General features: G+C 42.1%; 1 protein-coding gene and 1 pseudogene across 3 annotated transcripts in view; one reads left to right on the top strand and one right to left on the bottom strand.

Moving 5' to 3' along the window:
• The window catches only part of SLC39A10 (solute carrier family 39 member 10), a 171,505-nt gene that overhangs the window by 78,651 nt on the left and 80,976 nt on the right, over positions 1–11,878 (bottom strand). Inside the window, exons 3-4 of one of the 3 annotated variants that reach the window (XM_037742088.1) lie at positions 7,044–7,177; positions 5,775–5,909 (exon numbers count right to left, since the gene is read on the bottom strand). Coding sequence is in view for 1 of the 3 variants with exons in the window: in XM_037742089.1 (XP_037598017.1) it covers positions 5,079–5,152 (74 nt within the window). In the remaining 2 variants the exon portion in view is untranslated. Of the gene's footprint in view, positions 1–5,078; positions 5,239–5,774; positions 5,910–7,043; positions 7,178–11,878 lie in introns of those variants that run through there. The other 2 variants (XM_037742089.1, XM_017538747.2) reach the window with 2 other exon arrangements.
• On the top strand, positions 6,582–7,186 carry LOC108311327 (annotated as a pseudogene).

The raw sequence follows: 11,878 nt of genomic DNA, 5'->3' as shown, positions 1-11,878 counted from the left end.
AAAAAAAAAAAAAAAAAAGGAACAGCACAGTAGGATACATCTTTGTGATTGTAATAGATGAAGTGATTTTTTTCTCCTTCCTACATTGAATGAAAATAAATCTAAAACCTAAAATGATATCACTGATTAAATCTTAATTATAGAAGATTAAAAGTAACCTTTCGTAGTTCACAGTTCTTACACTTCTTGTCCTACATGATATTAATAAGGATACATCTTATAACATTCTTCCTTTTCTAATCCCTAAAAATCTTAATGGGATGGATGGTCCCCCAAAGTATATAAAAGGGCAAAATTGATGCCTATTAGAAATACTAATACAAGAATAAGTATTTTCAGCAGGTCAGGGTCAATTTAAAAAAAAAGTATTATGTGATACCTCCCTTTCAGCAGTACCTAAAAGTGATGAGTAACTATAAAATTATGAATGTAGATAATTGTAACTTTTGGATTGTGAAAATTAACACTACTTGAACAAGATTTTAGATTTTGTCCTTTTATTTGAACAAGCCTGCAAATCTGTTTCACCAGTAGCATCCTATTCTAACATCTTTTAACATAAAATCTAACATTCAAAATCCATTAAATATCCAATTCCTTATATCTGGCAATCCAAAAAAACCATGTTCTGATAGAAAAATGGTACTAGACACAGAATTATTGATGAGATACAATAAATCGTGTCTTAACATGTCTGAACATTGTATGTGGTCTCCTAAGCAGTCAATTTGGAAATAATATTACTGGCTGGGCATGGTGACTCATGCCTGTAATCCCAGCACTTTGGGACACTGAGATGGAAAGATGGCCCAAGCCCGAGTTTGTGACCAGTCTGGGCAACATGGCAAGACCCTGTCTCTAAATAAATACATACTATTATTTTAAACTGTAATTTTGGTTCTACATTTCTTTATACCTACTAAATATACTTTTAAGCATTCCAGTAATTTTTATTAAGAATATATTTGGTTATTTAAGAAAAACTTAAAAGTCATCCTGTAGCTTACCCATAAAACTTAGAGGATATTAATAGTTTAAAATGCTATTTTATTTATTAAAATACTATTTTATTTTATTCAGATATTGGTATAATCTGAATAAAACCTAAAACCTTAGCATTTACACTGACTATAGAAAATCCTTTCTGTAGATTTTGTAGAATGTTATGCATTCTCTGCCTTTGTGAAGTGGTATATAGTTGCATAATATCCGTGTGTAAACTGAATACTTGGGTTTCTTTACAGTATTCATATAAAATAATATTGTTATAAAAAAAAAAGAAAATCTTGTGGCTATAAGGTCCTTGAGACTATTTTTCAAGAATCATTCTATAAGTCATAGTTCATAATAAATTCGAATTTTAAAAAAAGGTCACAATGTAAATTTAACACTTTCAAACTTTATTAGTACAGTCAAAGCAATACAAAGTTATATGGAACTAAATTAATCTAGAAAGATTTTTTATATCATTCAAGATAAGAAGCCCAGATTAAATAAATAAAATTGCTGTTATTTACACAGCTAACTTCAAAGCAACACCTTTTAATATATTACCCTCTTCCCATTTTGAAAACAATTCCATATACATATTTCTTTTTCAGGGCAAGGTAACTTGGTTATTGTTCTATCACCACCCAAACTTCTCCCCTATTTGAAAAACTCGGAGCTAAAAGCAATCAGAATTAACCAGTTCAAAAACACTTATGTCCATCTTATTAGCAACAGTAATTGGCCAGAGGAAACCTTAAAATAGGCCAGATTTATAGCACTATGGAAATCTAATTGTAATTTAAAACACTATCTTGTTTTAGGAAAAGGTGAAGGGAATCAAACGCTAGGGGGCAGCATCAAACTGTTGTGGTTTAGACAGGGCAGTCTTGCAAACTTTAAGCTTTAGCATATTTTTTATGAGAATTACACTTATATGAAAGATGACAAGATTATAAAGGAAAAACCAGTTTTCTGTTTCGATTACTTACATTTCCATTTCCCATTGCGTACTTTCTTTTACAACTATGACTGGTATCACTTTAAAATGCACTAGTAATAATGTCCTTCTGATACAAAACTCGTGGCATTTCCAATACTGAGGTAAGCATTATATACATATAAGCTGACATTTTTAGCCAAACCATAATGGTAAATTTAAATTTTGTTTCCCCCAATTAGCATTTTAAACTTAAAGAGCTTGACAAGCTTTGCATATTCACGTGTCATAAGCAGTATGTGACAAAAAACTGTGGAGTATGCACCCCCTCCCCCAAGAAATTTAGTTTGGCAGGGAAAACAAGATGCACATGTGATTATAAATTAGAAAATGGAAGAGAAGCAGATACAAATCCATGAATATTACAAGTAACAGTACAACAACAACAAACCTAACTGTACCCACAAAGGCCCAGTAGAGACCATCAAAGCTCATTCTAAGGGTAGTCAAACAGTGGGTGAGGGAGAAAAAGAACGTAGTCTTTTAACTGCTAATGAAAGAACTGAAACATCTGTATGTAGAAAAAAGGTAAAATCAATTCAGTATCATTTTCAGCCTTTTGATTCATTATCTCATTTAAGGGTCACAGTAAATCCATGAGCAGGGTTTTTGTACTTAAAGTTCAAAAAGAAGATTAAGATAAGCAACTTCCTGAAGGTAAGCAAACTAATTAATAAAGGTTTTGAACCTTTAAAATTTCACTCCAAAGTCCTAAATTCTTTCCAGTATTGGTCAACATTGAGGGTAGAAGGGTGAAATGAACAGAATAACATTAACAAGGTAAAATTATCCAATCAAAAGCAAATGATCATCCCAGATGAATTTTCCTTGCTATAATACTACATTCTATCTTCTCCAAAATTCACTTTCAAAAGAAGGCACAACCCCTAGGTTAGTACTTGCATACTCCACTAGAGGCCTTCTCAAAGTACTTCAAATCAGGTGCTCAAAAAAGGGAAAAGGACTGTGTTCGCTTTTAACCTGTTAGTGGAATTTAAATTAGTAACAGGAAGAACTAATACAGGTAATCATCCAATGTATTATTGATGTCATTTCCTATGAGGTATTCCCTAACCATTTCTTTTAAAGTAGCACAAAAGTCATTCTTGCACAGGGGTTCTTATCCAAGGGTCTATGGACAGAATTCGGAATGTTTGTGAATATGGACAGGAAATAAAAGGAAAAATCTCTATTTTAATTAACCTCTGACATTTAGTTATCTCTTCAGTTACGAATGCAGGCAAAAATTACAGTGAAGTACCTGATAGGAATTTGAGATTAAATTTACGCTAAATTCTTTAAAGATCATTTACAGTTCTCACTAGTTTGAAATTAAGACCAGTCACTGCTCTTGATAATTAATGCTTTGCTAAAATATAGATGTCATATTTATTATCTTCATAACTAGTTCAATATAACTGGTTTCTGCAATTCTATGTATTTCATACATTTAAAACCATCATTCTGTGGTTCACCACACGAAAAAATTAAAAATCCCTACCAGTACATCATTGTTTTATTTTCTTCACAGCACTTATCACTGGTATCATGCATGTGTCCAGTAAGGAGCCACTGGAGTAACCAGTGTCTGTAGAACGTGCGTTGTCTGGCATGGATGCCCAAGTTCTAGAAAAAGTAACTGATTCATATTAAGGTACTCAAATATTTGTACAATACAGTCCTAATATAAAACAATACACAGAAGTTTGGAGTTGTGGCTTTCAATTGCATACTAAGAAGGAACTAAATTCTACTTCTCCAGCATTTCCATTACTTGCTTGTTCTTAATTATGTACAATTTAGATACATATCCAAAAAGAAAACACAAAGGAAATGTAAACCTATTACATTCTAGTTCTGCTCCAAGAATGACTCAGTTCCAACAAAAAAAAAGAACTTAAAAAAAAAAAGAAAAAAAAAAAAAAAAAAAAAAAAAAAAGTATAACCTACCACACTTTTTTCTCTAACTTATATGTTTTGTGTCACTGTTACGTAGAATAGGTACTTGAGTTTACGACCCTTCCAACGGAGGGCTTCAGGTTCTGCAGTGATATTTCTTCCTCGTGCCAGATCCTTAGGACAGCCCATGTGGACAGGCTCCCACGTGAACATTTCTTTACAGAAGCCACAGGAAGACCTTGAACGTCATGTCGCTCGCGCCCTGGCAAGGCCCCCGCTTCTTAGCTGGGGCGTTCCGGGGACCCCCAAGAGAGGCAAGGAGTTCAGCCGATTCCCGGAGACGGAGACCCGGTGCGCGAAGGTTCCTCTACGCGCTCCCCCTGCCGCGCCCCACAGCGCTCTCCACCTAAGGGCTTTCCGGAACAAAGCCGGGCAGCCGCGCCACCTCCCGTCCACCCGGCCGGTCCCACCAGCCCGGCCCCACCCTCGCCCTCAACTCCAGGGACCCCCTAACAGGCCGAGATATTCACTCCCCCGCGCTCCGTCTCGGCTTTTCGGTTGGTCCGGGAGAAAACCAGCAGGAGCAGAGGCGCCGCCGTCCGTTAGTCTCGGTCCGGAACAGCGGCGCCAAGGCTCCATCCTGGGGTCCCCTCACCCCATTATAGACTGGAGGAGAGGACGGGATTGGAAGCAACCGGGGCGCTCGTCGCCAAGCCCCCCCCAAAACCTGTGTACAGATCCCCCCCAGCCTCGCCCGCCCGCGCCGGCGACGCCACCCGCGGCCCGCGCGCAGCCCCCTAACCGTCACCGCCCGCCCAGCGGTCACTCCCCCACCCCAGGCGCGGCCCGCAGGGCTCTCCCAACCTCCACAGGAGGCTGAGGGGGGCGCGGGGCTCCGCACGCGGAGTGGACGCCGCCGGCTCCCGACTCCGAGGCCCGCGGCAGCCCAGAGCGCATACGAGGAGCAGCAGCGCCCCACACGCTGCCCACCACGCGCTCTGCTTCGGCTCGCTGCCGCCGACTGCAGCAGCTGCGGGAACCCCAACGCCTGGATCCCTGAGAGACCCAGCCCCGACTCCCCGGTTCTGTTCTGCCTTTCTGCCCCCACGCTGTCCCGGGACTCGCAGTCTCCGTCGCGCACGGGGCCGGTTCTGGGGGAGGGAATGTAAACAAATCGGGGTTTTATAGTTACCTCACACTCGAGTGCCGTGTGCATCTCCTCTCCGCTCGGTACCAAACCCCGGCTGCACCAAATCGTGTATTCATCAAAGCCGACTGCGCTAACTGCGTCGCAGGAACCCGCGCGTCAGACACCCTGCTACGCTAGCGGCGTATAAGGCCCACTCAGCTCCCTGCGCAGCCGCACCCCGTCCGCCTATGGGTGCTACGCTATGGGCGTACACGCGCCCTCTAGCCCCTCGCTTCGGATAACGCCGCTTGCGTAAAGGAGACGCACCACTAGCGGATTCCACACATCGCCCGAGCAATAGGAAATTCAACTCTACGCAAACTGCGGAGTTCTGTGGCTCCGCGATAGTTTTGTTCCAAGAAAGGAGGCTGCGGGGGAGTTGGGGCTGCTTCTTAACGCATGCGTGGAGCGCCCTTTATCATTCGCCTTTTCTCCTGGCTTAGCACGTCAGTGCTGAGGCCTTGGGCAAGGCAGATGAGTAATGGAAGCTCCAAACGCAAACGCTTTAGCCAAAAAGCCTCAGAGTGATCAACTGGAATGTTCATCTGTGTTCGAGTTAAACATCTATGTTCAGTTCGTCCCGACCCCTTAAAGTAACCTTTTCAGTCTCTTAGGGCAACAGCGAACTTTATTTAGTGCTAAGTGAGGGTGTTTTGCATAGCTCCCCCTCCCACCCGTTCAATTCTAAGGCACACTTACTGCGGGTCTTCCAAGCCTAAAACAAAAAGTTGAGTCCTGAGAACATGTCATGCATTTAGAGAAATTCTCAAGGCTTTTTGCAACTTTCCAAGATCTTCACCCGCCTACTCAATTGATCGATTATTTCTTAACACTCTATGACAAAAAAAAAAGTCCCGCTCCAGCCAAGCATTTCCATGAACTTCTGCCTACACCGTGCTCATTCTTGTCCGGATTCCATTGCTCACACCATACCTCCCATCTAAATGGTCTCCTCCCCTCTTAAGCAACCAACCACCAACCCACATTATCTTAAAAGGTGACTTGACTCTGGACATCTTACTTTTGCTTCATTACTCTGCTTCCTGGCTCTTAATCCACGTGTTGAGGCTTATCTGCATTCTGCCTGGGGTGCCTGTGTTTCAGTATCCAACCAGAATATACTCAATAGAGCGAGTTCTGGGAATGCCTTACTGGTGTCTAGTAGAGTGCATAAAACCATGAACAGCAGTAATCGCAGGCTTCAATGTGTCAGGTACTCCCCAAGTGCTTTACATATATATTAATTTAATCCCCATAACATGGTGAGGCAGGAAACTGAAGCACACAAGACTTTAAATTGCCTGGTATCACAGAACAGGTAGAGAAGAGGGTTGGAATTTCCAAACCCATTTAGTATGGACGGCTAGATTGTCCTGCTATCCTGCATATTAGTCCTTCATGAAAGGTTATTTTTTGTTTTGTATCTCTACAGAAAACATCCGAAACAACGAAAATCATGCTTAATAAATGCCCACTGAGTGTCATGCATAGTTTAGGACAGTGAACTACTCATATCCCCTTTTCCTTATTTGGAAAGCCAGGGTGCGGACCTCACTCCTGCTTACAAAGGGGGAAGTCTGCCTTCCTTTCCAGCCCGGGCCGCAGCCCAGGACCTTACAGCCGCCGAGATGTTGATGCCTAAGAAGAACCGGATTGCCATTTATGAACTCCTTTTTAAGGAGGGAGTCATGGTGGCCGAGAAGGATGCCTAAGCACCCCGAGCTGGCAGACAGGAACGTGCCTTCATGTCATGAAGGCCATGCAGTCTCTCAAGTCCCGAGGCTACGTGAAGGAACAGTTCGCCTGGAGACATTTCTACTGGTGCCTTACCAGTGAGGGTATCCAGTATCTCCGTGATTACCTTCATCCGCCCCCGGAGACTGTGCCTGCCACCCTACGCTGCAGCGGTCCAGAGACAGGCAGGCTTCAGCCTAAAGGTCTGGAGGGTGAGCGACCTGCAATACTCACAAGAGGGGAAGCCGACAGATCCCAATAGACGGAGTGCTGTGACCCCTGGTGCCGATAGGAAAGCCAAGGCTGGGGCTGGGTCAGCAACCAAATTTTAGTTTAGAGGTACATTTGGTCGTGGACGTGGTCAGCCACTTCAGTAAAATTGGAGAAGATTATTTTGCATTGAATAAACTTACAGCAAAAAACAAAAACAAAAAAACAAAGGGAGAAGTTCTCAGTTGTGGAGGAAATAGATTAAGCCTGAGTCCTAGTTTCAAGTCTCACCATTGCCACTAAATGTGGGACAATGGCTGTGGTCCTCAGATTCATGGATAAGTTAAGGGGATTGTTTTAAATATATTCTGCGGTTCATTCTAGAACTAAAGTCCTTAGAGTTCATAAAATCATTATAGTACAACATTTGTGTGAAGAGGATAAGAAGCATCCAAATTAACCTCTTATTTTATGGATCATAATTATTTTATTGAACACATTATTATCAACACCCTTAAAACATACATAACTTTTCTTTCAAATCTCAGTAAGAGCACTTGCATTCCTTATGCTTTAGGGCACCTACTCTGCTTTTTTAGTATTGGATATGCAAGGCTAATTATTGAGAAATGTTAAGTTGCTGAGAAACACTAAGTGTATGAATGAGAAATGCTGAGTGTACGATAAAATACATTGTTTGCTAGGAAGAACGATGGCAAGGAAAACCCAGTCGCCTCCCCACCCACACCCGACCCCTGTAGAAAACTACTCGGGGCATTCTAAAGTGGCAGGACAATATCTAAATATCATACACCGGTTAAAACAATTCTTTAAGCACAGGACATCTGACCCTGCCCCCGTGGCTCCCTCGTGGAGAATACTTTTTACTTTGCCTGTGATCAGTGGTAAGCAAGCACCAGCTGCTTACTTGGTATATTTCTGTGTTATGAGAAAATACCGAACATCTGTTTGTTAATAATAATCACCTGTTCAGAGAGAATAAATGCGAGGGTCATCATCTGCTCAAGGCCTTCAGCCTGGAATGCTGTCAGCCCCTGAGGCTCTCAGCTGGGAAGGCTGTTGGCCCCCACCGAATAGTCCCACTTTGTTCTATTTGGGTGTCTGCTTCTTAATGCCTTCAGCACCGCCTGGGTGGGGGTCTCTATGGCCGAGCTGGACTCGGTAGCTAATGTTCAGCTGGCACACACAGGTAAGGCTGAACCAACTGATCAAATACTGAAATACTTCCATGCAAATTGGTTAACAGCTGCAACTCTTGAGTGGTATTCCCCCATGCTTCCCACCCCTATGCCAGTCCTTCCTCTCAAGATTCCCAGACCTCCACATTTTAGGAACTAGTGGGTTAACACCTGGCTAAGATAGGGCTCTTTGGACCCAGCTCTTATTAGTCACTCTCATTCTAATTGGTTGGTGTATATTCTTTACTAATTGTTACACATATTGAATGTCATCCCTATAGAAAACTATGTGGTAAGTAACTTGAAAATGGAAACTATATCTCCTACCACTTTTTAAATTCACCCAAACATTCATATACATGCAAGTGTATACACACTGATTTAGGCAGATTTTCAAGGAAAATTATCAGATAGGATAAATGATTAATCTGCACACTAGCATATTACTTTTTCTCCTAAGAAAAGGAATCTCAGAGAATAACTTTCAGGCTTACACAAAATCACCTGCTGAGTTAAATAATGGACACTACAGCAACAATATCACTATATAAATTTCATTTTATTTTTACCAGTTTTATATACAAGTAATATTTTAGGGTAAAGAATTTCTTATATGTTAGAATGATAAAACCTTCTGAAAGAGTAAGACATTTTCTTTTTCCAGCCACCTCATTCGATTCATAAAGAAGTTCATCTGAACTATAAAAATAGTATAAATTATTTTCAGTACCTGGGGGAAAAGAGGTACTGAATTTTGTGTGAATGGTTTACCTTTCATTGTTTACCTTATTCATACTGCTTCAGCCACAATGTTAGTTCACATATCTAAAATTTTAAATGTAAGGCCGGGCGCGGTGGCTCAAGCCTGTAATCCCAGCACTTTGGGAGGCCGAGGCGGGTGGATCACGAGGTCAAGAGATCGAGACCATCCTGGTCAACACGGTGAAACCCCATCTCTACTAAAGCTACAAAAAATTAGCTGGGCATGGTGGCGCGTGCCTGTAATCCCAGCTACTCAGGAGGTTGAGGCAGGAGAATTGCCTGAACCCAGGAGGCGGAGGTTGCGGTGAGCCGAGATCGCGCCATTGTACTCCAGCCTGGGTAACAAGAGCGAAACTCCGTCTCAAAAAAAAAAAAAAAAAATTTTAAATGTAACCAGTCTACCTTTGTGAGACATGATACAGTAAATCCAAGGGTCTTTTTGCCCCTCAGAAGATTAGAAAAGAACCAACTATTAATACAAAAGAGAAAATAAGAAACACACTTCATACCTTAGTCTTTAGCAGTGGCTAAAGGAAGTCCATATCATAAACCTGGCTTTCCCTCTTACAGAGGAGAAAACAGTCATCATACACAACAAAGTTAAGAGTCTTTAATAAAATCTATAAAGAACATGACTAATTCTAAGAAATCAGACCTTTCAAACTCAGTTGTTCTTTCCATGGATCAAGATTAGTAATAACCAATGATAAAGACCCTTCCTTAAATTCATCTCCAGTTTAAACTCTTACTTTTTTTAATTATTATTATACTTTAGGTTCTGGGATACATGTGCAGATCATGCGAGATTGTTGCATAGGTACATACATGGCAAGATGGTTTGCTATCTTCATGACTCCATCACCTATATCTGGTATTTCTTCCCACGTTATCCCTCTCCACCCTCCCCACCCCCCACTGTTCCTCCCCTAGCCCGCAACAACTGAACAGCAACCAACAGAATGGGAAAAAAATTTTGCAATCTACCCAACTGACAAAGGGCTAATATCCAGATTCTACAAAGAACTAAAACAGATTTACAAGAAAAAAACAAACCTATTCAAAAGTGGGCGAAGGATATGAACAGATACTTTACAAAAGAAGACATATATGAGGTAAACTCTTACTTTTACATGGTCAAAAAGTTTGCTTTAGACAAAGCTATGCCTAGAGAGGCTGTAAACCAAAAATAAAATTTTAAGCCTCCCAATTAACTAGATGGCCACCTCTTCTTTGCCAAGGGCATTCCAAAGTCAACCTGAAATACTAGTTCTGGGCATCATGGGTATGGATGGTTGGACATGCCTCATTATACTCTCCTCACTTTAAAATTCAGGCACAGGCCAGGTGCGGTGGCCCACGCCTGTAATCCCCACACTTTGGGAGGCCAAGGTGGGTGGATCACCTGAGGTCAGGAGTTCAAGACCAGCCTGGCCAACATGGCAAAACCCCATCTCTACTAAAAATACAAAAATTAGCTGGACATGGTGGCTAGCATCTGTAATCCCAGCTACTCAGGAGGCTGATGCAGGGAGACTCACTTGAACCTGGGAGGCAGAGTTACAGTGAGCTGACATCTTGCCATTGCATTCCAGCCTGGGTGACACAGCAAGACTCTAATAATAAAAAAAAAAAAAAAATCAGGCACAGATGACCAGCATCAACATTAAAACAGACCTTAAGACAGATGGAAGAGACTCTTTGTAGATACCAACATGAGATAGCAGGCTCTGAAAGAATTCAAGGTATTTTTCTCCAAAATACATTTCTCTGACATATTTTGAAATGGCCTTGCAAAACTGTCTCTTGTGGGAAATATCTGGAATATCTACATTCTGTAGAGCAGCAGTCCCCAACTTTTTTGGCACCAGAGACTAGTTTCCTGGAAGACAATTTTTCCACAGATGAGGGTAAGGGATGGTTTCGGGATGAAGCTGTCCCACCTTAGATTATCAAGCATTAGTTATATTCTCGTAGGGACTACACAACCTAGAGCCCTCACATACACAGTTCACAATAGTGTTTGCGCTTCTATGAGAATCTAATGCCACCACCAGTCTGACAGGAGGTGGAACTCAGGGAGTAAGGCTCACTGCCTGACACTCATCTCCTGCTGTGCAGCCCCATTCCTAGCAGGCCATGCACCGGAACCAGACTAGGGGTTGCGGGATCCCTGCTATAGAGAATCCCCTTCCCTTCCCTTTCCAAGTCTCAACCCTGTTTCAGGAGAGAATTAACTTAAAATCTGGCATCTTTTAAAGTCTGATAAGAAACATTTACAGTTTATTCTCTCTGAAGCCTGCTACCTGGAAGCTTCATCTGCATAATAAGAACCTTGGTCTCCATATCCCTTATCCTTTTTCTTTTTTTAAATTTTCTTTCTTCCCCCTCCCCCCAACCCCAGATGAGTCTCAGTCTGTTGCCCAGGCTGGAGTGCAGTGGCACGATCTTGGCTCACTGCAACCTCTGCCTCCCAGGCTTAGGCGATACTCCTGCCTCGGCTTACCTAGTAGCTAGGATGCCAGGCACCTGCCACCACGCCCGGCTAATTTTTGTATTTTTTGGTAGAGATGGGCTTTCATCATGTTGGCCAGGCTGTTTTCAAGCTCCTGCCCTCCAGTGATCCACCCGCCTCTGTGTCTCAAAGTGCTGGTATTACAAGTGTGAGCCACCACGCCTGAGCTAAATTTTATTTCTTTTCTGACCACTTATCCCCAAGTTCTACATAGCCCCTTATCTTAACCCAGACACTCCCTCCTACTGATTCCAGGTTTTAGATAGACTGTTTCAACCAAATGCCAATCAGAGTAATTTTGAATCCACTTATGACCTGGAATCAGCCCCTACTTCCAATTGTCTCACTTTTCTGGACCAAACCAATGTACATCATACATGTATTAT

Source organism: Cebus imitator, unplaced genomic scaffold, assembly GCF_001604975.1.
Source record: "Cebus imitator isolate Cc_AM_T3 unplaced genomic scaffold, Cebus_imitator-1.0 Scaffold113, whole genome shotgun sequence".
Taxonomy (NCBI): Eukaryota; Metazoa; Chordata; class Mammalia; order Primates; family Cebidae; genus Cebus; species Cebus imitator.
The sequence above is the reverse complement of the archived record's forward strand: the minus strand, read 5'-3'. Positions and strand labels throughout refer to the sequence as shown.